Below are 16,798 nucleotides of genomic sequence, written 5' to 3'. Positions count from 1 at the left end.
TCGCCTGTTTCCGCCGCAACCATAGCCGTCCTACTTGATACGCCTCTGCCCCCGTCGCCAGGCCAGTCACGCCCTCTGCCCTTTTGTACCTGCAGGAGGCCGCCGCCATGCACCCATACTCGCGCCCCTCGCCGCGGACAGCCTCGCCCGCCAGCAACCTCCAAACCAACCCCGCCCGAACCAACAACCAGCGGCATAGCCAGGACATGACTGCCTGCTCCACCACGCCCCCCTACAGCGACCGCGGTGCCGAAGAATCGGAGGGCGAGATGATGTCGCGGGGAGAGCCCTCCTCCGAGTCGGACCACAGGCACTATCAAAAGGTCAACCAGGTCATCCAGGTACGTACTCATCCCGTCTGGCACTGCATGTATCTAATGTGCACTAGAACTTCTTCACCAAATCAGCCCTTGCTGTGATATCATCCCGAGTATCGCTCCCGCCCGGATACAACAAAGACGGCAAGCTGAAGCACAACAAGTGGGTATGTCTTCTGTGATGACCCCAACCTTGCACACTCACTAACACGCCTCAGTTCAATGTCGTGCTCCCCGACAGCGACGTGCTGCAGCGCCAACTCACCGAGTGGAAACTCATGGATGCCATGGCCGGCCACCATCCATCACTGTGCATCGACATCTACCTGGACGTGCAGGGACTCGGCCACAACCAGTCGCTCGTCATACACGACGAGGAGGGAAAGAAATGGGACGTCGCTGCCGCGCTGAACTCTGCAGATGCCGCCTCTCGATCGTGGGGCCGCACCGGCAAGTCGACACAGATTGTGCTGGAGCGCTGGAGGGTGCACGTCGGCGACAAGAGCTCCATACAGCCATCAGAGCTCAACGACCCGCTTCCCAACGTCTACAAAAAAGCCGTCGTCACCTTTCGCTCGCTGTTTGCCTACCTGCGCTTCATGCCCGCTTTCAGATACAACAAGGTCATTGCCAAGCAGCCTGCAAATGCACCCTCCCTGAAGCTGAACTACCGTGTCTCAAATGGCGACTTCAGGAGCCCGCACGTCGACACGCTGAGTTTGCCGCTCTACCCCACCGACGGGACCGACAAGATTACAGAAGTCAACACCATCGAGCCCACCAACTCGCCGGTAGGGCCGCTGTGTGTGACTGTCGAGTACCGCACCAACTGCGAGTTTAGCGTAGAAGATTCCGAGTCTCTGCTCAGCTCTCAGTTTATGGGCCTAGACGACACTTACTTTGAGCAGAGGACCCGCCAAATGCCCGGGTCGCTTCCTGTTAATAAGATGAATGCGCAGGAGAGCCCTGACGTTGGACAAGCATACGGCAGTCTTTCAACCTTCCATCAGGTCGGTCCGCCAACAGGGACGAGCCCAATCTCAGCTCTGCGCGCCGCTCGAGATATGCCCTCGTCATCTCCCATGGAATCGCCGCCACAAAAACTGCCACCCAACCATCGCACTGCGCAAGGTTCCAAATCCTCTCTACGCTCTGTGGATACGCCACAGTATCAACGGCGGACCTCAGTTTCTTTCCAGCCTTTCAAAGCCGGCTCACTCTCCTCGTCCCCAGCACTGGGAAGTGCGGTGCCTCCGTCTCCCACCAGCTCGATAGGACGGCCCGGCAGCTCACTGGGTCGGACTGCTACCCCAAATCCGCTCACCACGCCACGCAACCGGACGTCGCTCAATGCGCTCCCCCAAACGGCTCTTCGGCAACCTTCACTACCCAACGAAACTGTCATCACATCCTCTGCGTCAAGCTCGCCAAAGCCCGCACCCATCAGCCGTTACAGCAGCAGCTTCGGCCACCGGAGGAGCAAGTTCTCCACAGGGGGCAACAGCAAAACAGAGGACGACAATCTCAGCAGCGGCAAGGGAAGCCTCTCCTCGTCGATGCAACGCGGATCGGATACACTGAACGAAGGCACCGGCGGTAGTTCCGGCGAAGTCAGGACCGACGACGAGAACATCTCAGACTTTTTGAAGCTCCTCGAGTCGAAGAAGGACCTGAAGAGCTTCACTCGGAGTGACCAGTCCGCCAAAGCAGCCACTATGCACAAAACTACCGCCCAGCTTTCAAAGTACCAACGCATGCGAGAGTCTCATACCGGACTGGCCGAGTCGGTCTCGTCTTCGACCATGCTCCACCGCTCATCATCCTCCTCCAGCCGGCATCTGTCCAGCGTTCCCGCCATGATTGCTGGCACATCTGTGTCGACAGCTTCCTCGCCTGGTAAACCCATCTCGCCACACACACCACACACTCCAGCTATCCCTTCCCGACTGAGCGCAAACAGCATCGCTGAATACGACCAGCCGATACGGAGCCGGAGCCGACCTGGCCGCAGGACGCGCGAACACGACCCGATCAACGTAGAAGAGCAGAGCGAGAGCGAAGACCAGAACATGAACGCCATCGCCATACCGACCTCACCGCGCCCATGGCACTACGCCCGCCGGTCGAGCTCCGTCTCTCAGCAAAGACAGACACTACCTGACGACGAGCCAGACGTGTTCGGCGTCCGATCGGCCAGTCTGCCGTCCGAGGAAGTCGACCGCACTAACGACCTGCACCGTCTGGCCAGCGCAGGACTTACTTCTAGCGGACTCTTCGCCCAAACGGAGCTGCTCGCTAGCGGCGATCGCGACCAGAACCCCGATAACGATTCCCGCGACGAACTGCCCCGGCCGTCGTCAACATCCAACACACCCGCCAAGCGCGGCACCCAGGCCGGTGCACGTGGCCGAGGCGGCTTCTTCTCGCATGGCTCTTCTGCCAGCCTCAGCACAGGCGGCACCAGCTCGACTGAGCGCCAGAGCCGCTACAACTTTAACAGTCGCGCCGCAACAAACATCGACGACGACGAGCCCCTGCTCTTCCAGATGAGCGAGATTGGTGCTGGGGGCTCCCGGCGCAGTCTCGAGGAAGCACGGGGCGGATCGACCACTAACAGCGGAGGCAAGCGTGGATCGTACTTCCGCTGATGATTCTTTTGACGCAGCACGTCACCTTTGCATTTCTCGACATCTATTTGACTGGTTTGTCATTGGCGTTCATGGACGTGGAGTCGGATACCTTTACTGTCCCTTTAGCGCTGTTTACATACGTTGCGCGTCTTCGCATCAGATTGAGTATCATGGCAGATGGATGGACCCGGCGTTTACAGATAGGGTTGCTCGCACACGGCCGGGAAGGACATCTAGCTCTCATGTACGGAGTGGATTTGTATGATTGTCATCAGTATTTGTGCTCGATGGACGGAGTTCTGGCATGGGTACGGATATGGGTATGGATCAGATATCAAGTAGCGCAGACGCCTTGATTATCAATATTGTAGTATGAAGAATATGCTATCACTCCGCTCTTTCACGTTGCTTTAACATGCCGTTCAACTCGTGTATTCGTCTAAGCGTGACATGATGTCATGTTGTACATACTAATACAGCGCGTTTCTAAACACGACTCGGCTCTACGCCTTGGGCTTGACGCCCTTGTGAATCGCTGCAATCCCGTTGGTCAGGTCCTCATACCCCTTGCCCGGCACCAAAAACCCAGCATCCCGAATCATATTGCTAAACTCGGTCTGGCTCGGGAAGCGCGCAATGCTCTCCACAAGATACTGATAGCTATCCCTATCCCCCGCAACCAACTGCCCAATCAACGGGATAGCGCCAAAACTCCACCGCTGGTACACGGCATCAAAAAGCGGATTATTCACCTTGCTAAACTCGAGACACGCAAACACGCCCCCGGGCTTCAGCACACGGAACGCTTCCTTGAGCGCCACCTCCTTGTGCGTAAAGTTGCGAATGCCAAACGCCACGGTATACAAATCCACGCTAGCCGAGGGGATCATATCCAGTTTCTCTGCATTCGCTTCGATAAAGTCGAGGCGTGGGGAGCGCGCGTACGGCGTCTGTAACGAGCGCTTGCGGCCCTCGGCGAGCATGTCGGGGTTAATGTCTGCGACGGTGACTTTGGTGTGGGCGTCGTGGTTGATGGATGAGGCGTGGTCGAGCATGCGGAAGGCGATGTCGCCGGTGCCGCCAGCGATGTCGAGGATGTTCATGCCCTGTTGTTTGTCGCTGGGGGACGCGGTGAGCGGGTTCCGGCCGGGGTTGAGGTTGCGGACGAAGTGGTCTTTCCAGAGGCGGTGGATGCCGAGAGACATGAAGTCGTTCATGGAGTCGTAGGATGAGGCGACGGAAGAGAAGACTGCGCCGACTGTTTCCGTCAGCGATGATCTATGGGGAGTGTCTCAATTCAATTGCATACCTCGCTGCTCCTTCAGGGCCTCGGATATCGTTTCAAAGCCAAAATGCGTCGTTTGCGAGCCATTCTGTGGAGACTTTGGCGGTGGCGTCTGCTGCTGTGCCTGTCTGACGGAGCAAGAAAAACACCTATACGGCTCCCCCGCTACCCTCCTCTTACTTGCACCGAGCAGCTGGCGCCCTATTCTCTGTCGTGGAGCCTGCATGTTTGCGACCGTGTGGTGGGTTGTCGATGGCTTGGCGTCGACTTTCTCGAATGAATGCGCAATGACACGCGCATTGCGCTAGCGGCCGCTGGGAGAGACGTACCGCGGCCAAATAGTGTTACGCCGATGCTTGCCGCCAACCCATCCTTTCCCCAGATATTGATATACCGCGCTCCCCGCACTCGTAGAGATGTAGATTGTAAACATGTCGTTCCGCTATACGTCGCGGATATTACGCTCACAGCGGCTTTCGAGCCTGCAGGGTCGCTTCAATGGGTCGAGGAGTGCGGCAAACACGCCGTGGCAGACGTGTCGTGGTGTTGCCTCGACGCCGACGGCTGAGAGGTGTGTAGTGTCTGGGGGTTGCTGAGATGGAAGGCTGACGTCTTTTAGAGTGCTGTTTCCTGGAGCTTTGAACAGCGAGTTTACGAATACCATGGAGTTTATGCAGCCTGCCCAGGCCAAAGCGATATCGACGTACCGTGTCATGAACCAGTATGGCGAGATTATAGACAAGGAGATTGGCGTAGAGACCTCGGACGAGGAGGCTCTTGTGCTGTACAAGAACATGGTCAAGCGTCAGTGAAGTTGCTGCTCGTCCAACCTCCACTGACATGTCACAGTGAGCATAATGGATCTCTTAATGTTTGAAGCGCAACGGCAAGGGAGACTGTCATTCTACATGGTAGGCCACAACACTGACCATGTACGTACTCGGATACTGATGAAACAAGGTCTCCGCAGGCGAAGAAGGCATATCCATCGGCTCCGCGAGCGCCCTCTCGCCCGCCGATGTCATCTTCTGCCAGTACCGTGAATCCGGCGTCTACCTCCAGCGCGGCTTCACCCTCTCCTCCTTCATGAACCAGCTCTTCGCAAACGCAAAGGACAACGGCCTCGGCCGCAACATGCCCGTCCACTACGGCAGCAAAGAGCTCAACATCCATACCATCAGCTCAACCCTGGCAACGCAAATCCCGCATGCCGCAGGCGCCGCGTACGCCCTCAAGATGCAAAACATCCAGAACCCAGAAACCGAACCGCGAGTCGCAGTCTGCTACTTTGGCGAAGGCGCAGCCAGCGAAGGTGACTTCCACGCCGCCCTCAACATCGCCGCCACGCGCCAGGTTCCTTGCATCTTCATCTGCCGCAACAACGGGTACGCCATTTCGACGCCAACATCGGACCAGTACCGCGGCGACGGCATCGCGTCCCGCGGCGCGGGCTACGGCATTGCGACCCTGCGCGTAGACGGCAACGACATCTTTGCTGTCCGCCGCGCAACAGCCGAAGCACGTCGTCTCGCTCTGCACGACGGCGGCCGCCCTGTGCTCATCGAGATGATGGCATACCGCGTCGGGCACCACAGCACGTCAGACGACTCCTTTGCGTACCGCCAGCGCGTCGAGGTCGAGGACTGGAAGCGCCGCGATAATCCAATCACGCGGCTGAGGAAGTGGCTCGAAGGTAAGGAGCTGTGGGACGATGCCAAGGAGAAGGAGCTTAGGAGCTCGACGAGGAAGGAGGTGCTGAGGGCGTTTGAGGAGGCGGAGAAGGAGAAGAAGCCGAGTATTAGGAATGCGTTTGAGGGGGTGTGGGAGGAGTTGACGGAGGAGCAGAGGGGGCATGTGCAGGAGTTGAGGGATATTTTGGTTAGGTATCCCAAGGAGTATGATCTTGGGTCGTTTGAGGGGGGGTTGCAGGGGTTGGAGGAGTTGCTTGAGAGGAAGAAGTAGATGTAGAATGTAGATTCTGTGTCTATAGACGGCGCTTTCTATGTGAAAGTGTCCCATCGTTCATCATGATTGCTGATATTTTTATATGTTCAGTATGTCGGTTTGCATTTGGTCTGACTTTTAGCTCATCACATCTTCAAGTCAATCAGACATAATCCTAACAGCGCAACCATCTCCTTTCTCGAAGAACATAGTTGGAGACGGCCCGCGGTGTAGGCCCTGCCACCCATCTCATCACTCTACGACTGTAGCACGAAACCATCAAGGTACCCAAGCACGTGAAGCGGCAGACGACGGGAAGTCACAGCTAGCCGGAGCTTTGCACAGCATGTCAGAAGCTGTGCAATGTTATGCACATGCACGTCACATTGATCCGTGTTGCAAAGAAAAGAATTAAATTGCGCAGGTATCTAGTGCTGTCTGCGTCATGTAGCATCGACCAGCCAGTCGGGATCTGCGTCTTCGTCTTCGGGGTCTTCCATCATGAGTGAACCGGTTTCCGATGGGGATGAGGAGGGTGCAGAATGCATTTCGGCGTCGGTGTTGGGGTTTGATGCGGGTCTATATTCTTCATCCCGCTCCGGCGACGTCTTCTCGTTTTGTTCTTCTGCGCTTGCTTCATTTGTGACTGGTGCTTCGGGGATGAAATCTCCTGCGCCATCTGCAGGGTCGTCAAGCTGTGCATTTCCACTCTTAGACTTGACAACATTTGTCGAAGGGCCAGCCTCATCTGAGCCATCACGGATGAAGCCTCCGCCTTCTTCGTCCTCGGACGAGTATATCTGGCCAAAGCTACTTCTGCGCCGAGGGAGCAATTGCTGCGAATCTAGGATTGAGCTTTCGAAGCTTTGATGTCGGTTCAGACTGATGGGTGCTGCACGATCGCCCTCATCTGGAATGAAGCCACCGCCGCCGTCATCGTCATTGTCCGGTAGAAACCCACCGTCCCCGTAGTCCTGCTCTGGTGGTTGGCAGCCACGAGCTGACGGTTTGACCGTATCTCCCTCGTCGGGGAAGAAGCCCCCTGCCATCTCCTGTGCCGCCAACTCTCTATCCTCTTTGCTAATCTCCTCTTGCACGTCAATGGCCGGGCCTCTCTCGCCATCAATTTCAATGGCATTGACTCGTTGTGCAATACGCAGACCGAGGAAGAAGCGTCGCCAAAGCCGCAGAGACTCTGTCCTGCGCGCTTCGGCCTCGGCTTCTTCCTGCTGGCGTTCCATGCTATCGATGACCGCTTGCACAGCATCTGCGTACTCTTGGGCAACTACAACACCCTGGATGATTGCAGTACCATGGCGGCCCTTGAAAGAGAAGCCAGTCACCGCATCTGCAAAGTCCACACCAACAATGCGCGCTGCTTTCGATGCGAGCTTGTGGCGGATATGCGTACCACCGGGCGGACACATGGACGGAACGTAGAGGTCAAGATTACCGTAGGCGTTGCGCGGCACGCGACCCCGGACAACTGGAGGAGGGACATAGAGCTCGGTCTGGAACTCCGCGAAGAGACCGGCCCCAACTTCATCAGCTTCTTCGTCAATGTCCATGTCTGCGCCGATTGAAGACCTCCTCCCCTTCTTAGGTTTCGCACGCTTGAGTGGCTGCTCGCCGACCTTTACGTCTCGGCCCATGCGGTACCACTTATCCGCTGTCCGGACCAAGTGTACGTTTGTGCGACGGTATATAGGTTCCATCTTGGGATGCATAGCACTGCCGCAGTTGACTTTGCCGACCACATTCAGGGGATGTATCACCTCATTGTGCCTGAGGTGTCGCTCAAGGACATAGACCGGATGGCCTCTGAAATCCTGCACATTCTTTGGGATGCCTTCTGCTGCTTCCTTGCGCGCCAGAGTAGCGTCCTCCATCTGATCTCTGTCAAGAGTGGTCCTACGCTCAAAGAACTTCATCGTGCGTCGCCACCATCGGTCTCCGTCAGGAGTACTTTCGACGCGGTACTTTCGTGTCTTGGCATTGTACGCTTTCGCGTATCTTCGGGTGACGTCTTTGGCGGTATAATCCTCGTCAAACGCTATCGCATAGCAAAGACTGTTCTGAGCAAAGTTGAGCGGCGGTTCTAGCTTCTCGGGCGAGTTAACGGTAAACGTCGAGTGTGTATCGATCGGCACCCACTTCTGGTACGAAGGGTTGAGCGCTTCGACCCAGTACACTGGATACGGCGTATGGTAGGCCTTCTGCTTCTTCGGCGTTACACCAGTTTTATTGAGGACGGCATGTCGCTCCCCCATCACACGTTCAAGTCTCGAGAGCTTCTTGTTACGCGGGCCCTGCGACTTGGGTTTCGTCGGGCTTGGCTCTGCTGGCTTGTTGTACGGGTCGACGACTATGGTATTCTTCTGAGCGCTCGACTTCTGCGGGGTGGCGCGCTCGGCTGCAGAAGAGAACGGCAGCGGTTGTAGAGAGCAAACAAGTCTGGCCTCGATTCCGATGCCACGGAGGAGAGCGCAAAACAGCTGCGTTCCTACATCCTGAGACCCGTGCAAGGTATGTGCTGCGGTACGAAATTCATCCTTGTCCATCGGGTCGTCAAGGTCGTCAAAGTCTGAGAATGGGCGGATAGCGGCTTCGGCCTCGGCCCACCTAGGCTTGTACATGCCTTGGGCTGTGACTCTGAACCGCTTCGACCACAGCACCTTTAGCTCATCCATGCCATCTATGAAGTGCTTCGAAGCAGAGTATTGTGACAGGTCGGGGTTGGGTACCAGGTTGGACAAGGTCTTGGGCGGTACGATTTTGCGTAGCGTGCTCTGCACTCTCCTGTCATTACACCACGCATTTCTGCGATGGACATGGTAGAGCAGACAGAGAATGTGCATCTTGTGAATATCGACCCGTCGCTTCTTTTCGACCGATGTTATCGCCCGTCGGCGTACCTTTCTCCTTGTCGCAGTGTCTTCTGTCTTTTTGACTCCCATGGTGATGGATATGTCGCCGATCTGGGGTGCAGCTCCGACACCTTCGTCAGGGTCGTCGCTCTCGTCGCCGTCGCCAAGCGCGTCTTCCCACTCCATGTCGCTATCATCTGACTCGTCCGAGTCGATGACAGTCTGTCGCACTCGTGCGCTCGCGTGTGGTTCCTCATCAGTGATAGATTCGACTGGAGCGGTGGGCCGCGATCGCGTGTGTGACGGCATCAGGGACTGTGATGGCGCATCCTTGGGCTGGGTTGACGCAGGCAGTGGTGATTCAGGAGGGCCGGTATTCGGTTTTTGTTGTCGCACTGGCCCATCATGGTGCTCGGGGCTTTTTTCTCTTCGTAGAGGTGCCGTCTTTCTCTTCTTAAGTGGCGGTTCCTTTTCGTCTGCGCTCGTGGCTTGTGACGTCTGCTCTTCGCGCAGCATCTCCTGGAAGACGGCTGGCACGCCTTCATCCTGTGCCCTCTTCGCGCTCCGTGTTGATCGCCTCGGAGTAGCCGTTTCCGCGGGCTTTCGCGACCTCCCTCGCGCGCCTGCCATTTTACTATCACCCGCAGAGTTGGCGTAATGAGTGTGGGTATGAAGGCGGTGATTTTTGCGGTCGAGAGCTACACAGCGCACCAGTACTAACCATGGCTACTACAAGCGGGGATACGGATGCAAGTAGTCCTGGCCGTTGGTGGGCGTGTTGCCTTGATGCGGTCGACATCGGAGCGGGCGGGTGAATGCCTATCTGATGACGCAATCTTCAAAAGCGCGCTATCACGTGTTGGGCTGCTCGTCCTCGCCAAGCTCACGCGTACCACTTCTCTTCACCACTTACCTCCCCATGGTCGAATTACACGTGATAACACTAAACCACACGCAAAAAATACCCGCTATTCGAGATGAATGCCCGTGCCACATGTCCCTTGCGGTTCCCATGCGTCGTGCGTCACTTCTACAGACAGGTCGCTTGGTCGTGAGGGCCATGTGTCGCTTCTGATTCTACAACCTGACAACAAAATGATCCTATAAACCAAGGGAGCTCAGTAGATTCGATACAATGACTACGTTGGACTGACTATCTTAGACTATGGCTTACTTGGTTACAATCCAAAAGCGGCGAGCTTCACTAACAGGCTGACATGCTCTTTGCAACCGGTACCCAAGCACTGAAGGTTACTGCCGTACCGGTAGCCTGTCTTCCTTCTCAGGTCGTAGCACTTGTGCACTGTTTCAGTATGGTCTTGAATGTCTGCAGACCCAGCAGCAGCCTACCGCTACTCGGGGTTATGATTCTTCTCAAAGCAGCTTGACACAGATCTCGATAGGAAACGCGATGTGTTAGCCAAGGTGGTTCCTAGTAATGGCGGCCTTCCTATTGTCAGTACTACACCTTCGTGGCTACCCTCTGCGTGACACCTTTGCGCCTACTCCCAGGAAAACACGATTGCTAGGTGCCCACTGTCTTTCCATCTCTCACCACACCCCTAAGCACGACACCATCCACATCAGTATCAACACCAGGACCACAGTTATCACTACTAAAACTATTCGACATGGAGATGTCCATGGTTACCGCCGTAGGTGGGCGTACTCTCCGCACCCGTCTTCGAGGACTCTTTCCTGCAGACAGTCAGGATCCTACAATAACACCGTCCGCGCCCAATCCGCATGCGGACACGTATCCAGCACGAACACCGTACACCAGCTCTTTGTACTCTCGAGCTGAAGAGTCGATGTCTCAAGTCTTCCCCACGAATGGCTCTCAGTACACGAACCAGGCGCCTGGGTCGAGGCTAGACACCATGGCTTCTTCACACGCAGAGTTTCAGCCCTGGCAGCTAGCACCATCCAGTATACCTTGTTCTAGTACCTCGTATTTGGACAATCAGACCACTGCGGCGCCGCTGAACCTCGATGGAGCGCCAGACATAGCATCGCAACCGGGAGGATCCCTCCCACCGTGGGGAAATTGCCCTCTTCCACACGTACAAACTACGAAGGATATCCAGAATCCAGCGTCGGTGGCTGCACCTGCTCCGATTCCGATGCCTGTTTCAATGGCCCAGCCATCTCATCAACCACTTTGGGCAGCTTCCAGTTGCTGCTCAGGACGCCGAACACATACACCTCCAGAGCCGATCCATGGCAAAGATGAACAAGTTTCGGTAAAGGCAGAAAGAGGCTCTAGCCTGGATGAACCGCATGACCACCATAATACTATGGGTACTTGTTGCTCAGAGATGCATTGCTCAAGTGTGGACTCTTCGCTAAAAGATCTAGGGGATAACACAATCTCCGGCGAACGTGAGGACTCTGAGCTTGGTCCTCCAAACTTTGAGCGTGTTGTTCTCCGCATTGATGGTCTCAAGTGCGGGTGCTGTGAGTCGGGACTTTCGCGAGCTGTTGAACGCATTCCGAATATCAAGAACTTTCAGCTAAACACTGTACTCGCTCGAGTTGAGTTGGAGCTGGATACCAATCGCATTTTAGTCAGCAAAGTCATCAAGCTGCTAGAGACCAGGACCGGATACAGATTCGAGGAGCAGGCGAGATCTGACGGCCAAGTCATGGAAGTCATCGTCACCGATTCTAGACGCATGCAGCACGCCGGCCGGCCGGATGGTGTCACACGCACCGTAGTCCCCGGACGAGCGCCGTGGCGCCCGTTTGCTTTACTGAGTGGACGTACCAGCACAGCGCTAAAGGAAACGACTACGGACGACGCCGATGGAGACTGTGGGATTCCAAAAATTCGCGTACCGCCAATCAAGATATACTACGATGCGGCCGTGATAGGGGCCCGGGATGTTCTCAGGCACTATCGTCAATTCGACCCCGATCTACGCCTGGCACCTGCGGCGGCAGATCCAGGGCTCAACCTGGGAGCAAAGCAGACCATAAGAGCCATAAAATGGTTTTTGCTGTCACTCGTCTTCACAATCCCCGTCCTCGTATTCGCCTGGGCACCTGTGAGGAGACGCCCTGAGGATCCCACAGCAATCTATTCCCCCGGCTTACACACCTCCCTGGCGCTCGCCACTGTAGTGCAGGTCATCGCCTTGAAGGAGTTTCTTCCAGGCGCACTGCGGTCACTCTACCACACTCATGTCTTCGAGATGGACTTCCTCATCGCATTCAGTACGACCATGGCCTACAGCTTCAGCGTCGCTTCCTATGTTTTCGAGATCAGACGCAAGCCACTAGAGACGGGGGCATTCTTCGAGACATCCACGCTCCTGGTTACACTGATCTTACTGGGTCGTGTTAGTAGTGTATCTACTTATGTATTTTCCAAAGACTGACACCGGCTTAGTTTGTCAATGAGTTCGCCCGTTTCCGCGCTGCCAAGTCGGTGTCATTCCGATCGCTCCAGGTTGACGAGGTGAGTCAGACTGTTCGAAATACACGAAGACATGCTGATCTCGTCTCCAAACTGCAGGTGAACCTTGTTGCACCTCCGGAAGAATCCAACTCTTGGTCCAACGCCCAGACAACCAGGATTGACACTCGGCTACTCCAATACGGCGACTTCTTCACGATTCCGCCTCATACCAGAGTAGCCACGGATGGTGTTGTCGTTTATGGAGGCTCCAATGTCGACGAGTCCATGATAACTGGCGAGTTCAAGCCCAAGGCGAAGGGCCTCGACTCCGAAGTCTTCGCCGGCACCAACAATGGGAACGGGTTCCTGGTGGCGAGGCTGACAAGGCTACCTCACGAAAACTCCGTCCAGCGGATCGCAGCTTTGGTGGAGGACGCAGAATTGACGAAGCCGAGGGCACAAGCACTTGCGGACCGGGTCGCTGGCTGGTTCGTGCCTGTAATGGCCTCAATCGGGCTCACAGTCTTTCTCAGCTGGCTCTTCAACAACAAGCACCACAACACGAACGAATGGCAGAGCGCAGTACTAACGGCGGTTACATACGCTATCGCCACACTGATTGTATCGTGCCCTTGTGCCATCGGTCTCGCTGTGCCTATGGTTGTTCTCATCGCGAGTGGAGTAGCGGCACGATATGGCATCATCTTTAGAGACCCGCAGAAGCTCGAAATCGCGCGCAATGTTACGGATGTCGTCTTTGACAAAACCGGAACTATTACTAGCGGAACGCTCAAGGTCGTCAATGTGCCCAGATACCGCGATCCAGATCACGCTCATACAAAAGGCCTGCTGATGAGCCTTTTAAAGGACATCAAGCACCCGGTGGCTATTGGAATCTCGCATTGGTTGGCACAAGACAAGCTCGTCCACAAGAACTTTCGCCCTCTGGAGGTCACAAACGTTACCAGCATTCCTGGCAAAGGCGTCCAAGGCACATGCGCGAAGACAGGAGTCGAGATCCGAGCCGGAAACGCCGAGTGGCTGAATATCAACGTGATTGGACTAGAGGCCAACACGATGTGCTACTTTACGTATGGCGGGGATCTTCGCGCCAGCTTCGAACTGATGGACCATCCTCGTCCTGGAGCAGAAATGGTGATTCAGAAATTGATGGCCAGAGGGATCAAGGTGCACATGTTGAGTGGTGACACTGCCGGCGCTGTTACTGGCATCGCCAACAGGCTCTACATTCCCGAGGGAAACACCAAGGCATGCTGCAAGCCCGAGGGCAAGAAGAACTACGTGCGCGACCTCCAAAGACCCGGAAAAGTCGTCATGTTCGTCGGCGACGGTACGAATGACTCTGTGGCGCTCAAGCAGGCCCATGTTGGCGTTCACCTCAATCAAGGCTCTGACATCGCGAAGAGCGCGGCTGATGTCGTCCTTATGACCACACGTCTCCACGATGTTCTACTCTTATTTGACATTTCCTTTGCTGCATACCGACGCATAGTGCTGAACTTTAGCTGGTCGGCCTTGTACAACGTGGTGGCCATCCTCCTTGCAGCCGGCGCGTTCGTCAAGGTAGGCGAGCAAGTCAGGATCAAACCGCAGTGGGCGGGGCTGGGTGAGCTCGTCAGCGTCCTGCCCGTGGTCTTGATCGCATTCCAGATGCGATGGCGGGACTATGGAAAGAACTACCGGATGATTGAGGCGGAGTACCAGAGGGTTGAGGCGCCGAAACGGGAGCGTTGCATACGTACGCGTGGTAGCTCTTCGGCTGATGGTACTGGGTGCTGTGAGATTCCGACGACGACGTTGGCGCAGGTAGATGCTTTTACGAGGAGGAATGACAGGAGCAGGCTTCGCAAATTTCTTCTGGGAAGTGCGTCATGAGGGGTTTTTCTTGACGATTTGTGTTGTACTTTTCGCGGCGTCATGAATTTGGCATAGAATGGACTGGCATTGAGTATTTCGTCACAAGCGTGTCCTTGAGTTGCGTTTCTACCGATCAGAATGACGCATGTCAGTTTAAGCCAATCACAACTTCCACAGTTCTTAACAATCCAGACGAACAAGGTCTCTCAAGATGAGAAAATTTGCAAGTATAAGCATTCCTAGTGGTCAAAATCCGCCCTAGAGGTGTATATTGCTGCTAACTCTATCAAGGGTAACGTATACGACCACGTATACCTCGACGGTCAGTCTGTAAAACAGGTAAACTCCAGATAAACGTGTTTCTTCGTGATCTCGCGCGTTCCCCCAATACCTCCTTTTCCACACCATCTGCTGAACGCTCACTCTCTTCGTGGCCGGTCGTGCCAATGCCACAGGTCGTTTGTTGGGCTCGTGCTTCGGACAGCAAGGTTCGCTCAATGCAGGTGAATCTTAACGACGTGGTCTTTCCAGTTCGGCGGAACGCCTTCTCCATCCATCAAATCGTGCACATATATGTCCCCGACAAGTGTGTAGTGGCCTTCAGGTGCATCCGGGACAGATCGGAGGCAAAACGGTACATCTCCTCCTAGTAATATTGCGATATTGTCCCCAGGAAGAACTTCGGCCGGACCAAGGCCCATGTGGCCATCTTGTGTGATGAAGAATCTTCTACGCCAGCTTGTAGACACCCAATGATCCATCAAAGCGGCGACACGGCTATCATTGGCCTTTTGCATAGTCCCCTGCTTGTTGTTCGTTGTTTGCGACTCACAGTGACTGAAAAAGTCCGCTCCTAATGAAGCAACATCTGTGTTTCCGAACCTTTGCATGTTTCGTGGTTGGGCGCCCATCACTGTTTCTTGCTCCCGTGATATGGATTCGAACGTCCTTTGGCTAGCTGCCTGGGTGTGGTGTTCGATCCCACCCTCCATGGGCGTAGATTCAGTTTTGTCCGTTGAGTGCCATCTCCAACGATCGAGCGTTGCCGTTCTCCAAAAGGCGTCTTCTCTTCTCTTCTTTTCGGGATATAGGAGATGCGTTTTCTGATTAAATTCGGCCATGAGCTGGCATCTCTTTATGGAATTAACGAGATCCTGCCAAGAAAGCCCGGTATCATACACTAACGGTCCTATTTGAGAGACGGCGTCAAGTGGCTCGAAGGCATCTATCACAAGGCTGTCACCTCGTCTCTCGATTTTGACCTTCGTTTCGCCTGCCGTACAGTACATGGTTGAGTAAACGAGCCTGATTTGCGCCTTGATGATGTGATCCCGGGACTTGAGGCTCATGTTGGTGACCCAAGAAGGGTTTCCAGACATTCCAGCCATACCCGTATCTACGAGAGCTCTCAATGAACCGGTACCTTGGATATCCTTGATGGTTGCCTGAATGAAAACTTCTTTCGAGGATAGGCTATAGTCGGGAATAGTGGGAGGATTTCCTTGCCAATCTGTTACTAGCCCAAGTATGGCAAACACTCTGTCTCTGGCATCTGTCGCATCAAGCGTCCCCGTTAGGCGCATGACATCGCCTAAACTCAAGTCAACTTCTCGCTGTCTAAATCTCTTCAAAACTGGTGTACCGCTGCCGATAATGAGGTGCAGCTGGTCTAAGATGATCGTGTCATGTCTTGGAAGCAACGCATGTAGTAAGCTGCAGCATCGGCTATCATGTCTACTACCTGCTCTTGCTGCGTTTACGATCACATTCCAGGGGATATTAATGTTGCAATAAACCACGGTAGCTTGGCAAGCAAGAACTATTTCCTGTACAACCCATATTCGCGTCCACCAAACATTGGAGTGTAGTGTCTCTGCAGCTCTGACGACTGCCACCCACGCTTGCCGGGCGTACAATGTACTCTCCTGAACTCTGAAAAAGGGCATATCGTGTAGGTGCCAGTTCATAGCGCGGATTGCCAGAAAGACGAAAAGTCCGAGGACATCCTCTGGCCCCGTGTCTTCGATATTATCTTGGTCCACAGACCGAACTTGCTCGAAGTAAGCATTCGCAATTTTCATGTCACTGTCATCTCCGGCGAAATGGATAACGTCCGGTCGTTGCAAAGGACTATGCGGCTTGCGTCCGTAGCCCAGCCAGATGTAGACATGCTGAGCAGAGCTGTAGATCTCGCCCATAAGTTGCACTTGCTCAGATCGCTCGCTGAGATCTGACTGATTGATGCATGCTGCATCCGCGTAGATGATCAACGTTTTATCTGGCCGTCGCAGCCGCTGGAGCCCGTTGCGTAAGTTCCGTGTAATGGCCAGCGGCTCGCCATCGATAGTGATCGGCAGTGTGACACTTGGATCGCCCCAGACGTATGAGATGGCGTAGAAGTCTGGATTGTCGTTGAGTGAGACGGTTTCCAGGTGGCACTCGATGTCGTCGCTCCAGCGACCTGGGTGAACATGAAG

General features: G+C 55.0%; 5 protein-coding genes across 5 annotated transcripts; 3 read left to right on the top strand and 2 right to left on the bottom strand.

Moving 5' to 3' along the window:
- Positions 1 to 107: 107 nt before the first annotated feature.
- On the top strand, positions 108 to 2,965 carry ACET3X_001839 (uncharacterized protein; the record flags this gene model as incomplete). Its single annotated transcript, XM_069447175.1, has 3 exons — positions 108 to 341; positions 389 to 484; positions 536 to 2,965. The coding sequence occupies 3 exons, from the start codon at positions 108 to 110 to the stop codon at positions 2,963 to 2,965; spliced, it is 2,760 nt and encodes a 919-aa protein (XP_069312081.1).
- A 485-nt stretch (positions 2,966 to 3,450) lies between these two features.
- On the bottom strand, positions 3,451 to 4,458 carry ACET3X_001838 (uncharacterized protein; the record flags this gene model as incomplete). Its single annotated transcript, XM_069447174.1, has 2 exons — positions 3,451 to 4,205; positions 4,257 to 4,458. 2 exons carry the CDS (start codon positions 4,456 to 4,458, stop codon positions 3,451 to 3,453), a joined length of 957 nt encoding a protein of 318 aa, XP_069312080.1.
- Positions 4,459 to 4,663: 205 nt separating this feature from the next.
- On the top strand, positions 4,664 to 6,194 carry ACET3X_001837 (uncharacterized protein; the record flags this gene model as incomplete). Its single annotated transcript, XM_069447173.1, has 4 exons — positions 4,664 to 4,803; positions 4,852 to 5,036; positions 5,082 to 5,143; positions 5,193 to 6,194. 4 exons carry the CDS (start codon positions 4,664 to 4,666, stop codon positions 6,192 to 6,194), a joined length of 1,389 nt encoding a protein of 462 aa, XP_069312079.1.
- Positions 6,195 to 6,619: 425 nt separating this feature from the next.
- Positions 6,620 to 9,673, bottom strand: ACET3X_001836 (uncharacterized protein; the record flags this gene model as incomplete). The annotated part of the gene is made up of 1 exon (XM_069447172.1): positions 6,620 to 9,673. One exon carries the CDS (start codon positions 9,671 to 9,673, stop codon positions 6,620 to 6,622), a length of 3,054 nt encoding a protein of 1,017 aa, XP_069312078.1.
- Positions 9,674 to 11,340: 1,667 nt separating this feature from the next.
- ACET3X_001835 (uncharacterized protein) lies at positions 11,341 to 14,617 on the top strand (the record flags this gene model as incomplete). The annotated part of the gene is made up of 5 exons (XM_069447170.1): positions 11,341 to 11,344; positions 11,402 to 12,384; positions 12,435 to 12,503; positions 12,561 to 14,202; positions 14,613 to 14,617. 5 exons carry the CDS (start codon positions 11,341 to 11,343, stop codon positions 14,615 to 14,617), a joined length of 2,703 nt encoding a protein of 900 aa, XP_069312077.1.
- Positions 14,618 to 16,798: the final 2,181 nt, after the last annotated feature.

Source organism: Alternaria dauci, chromosome 1 (assembly GCF_042100115.1).
Source record: "Alternaria dauci strain A2016 chromosome 1, whole genome shotgun sequence".
Taxonomy (NCBI): Eukaryota; Fungi; Ascomycota; class Dothideomycetes; order Pleosporales; family Pleosporaceae; genus Alternaria; species Alternaria dauci.
Note: the sequence above shows the minus strand (reverse complement) of the source record. Positions and strands in the feature narration are given on the sequence as shown.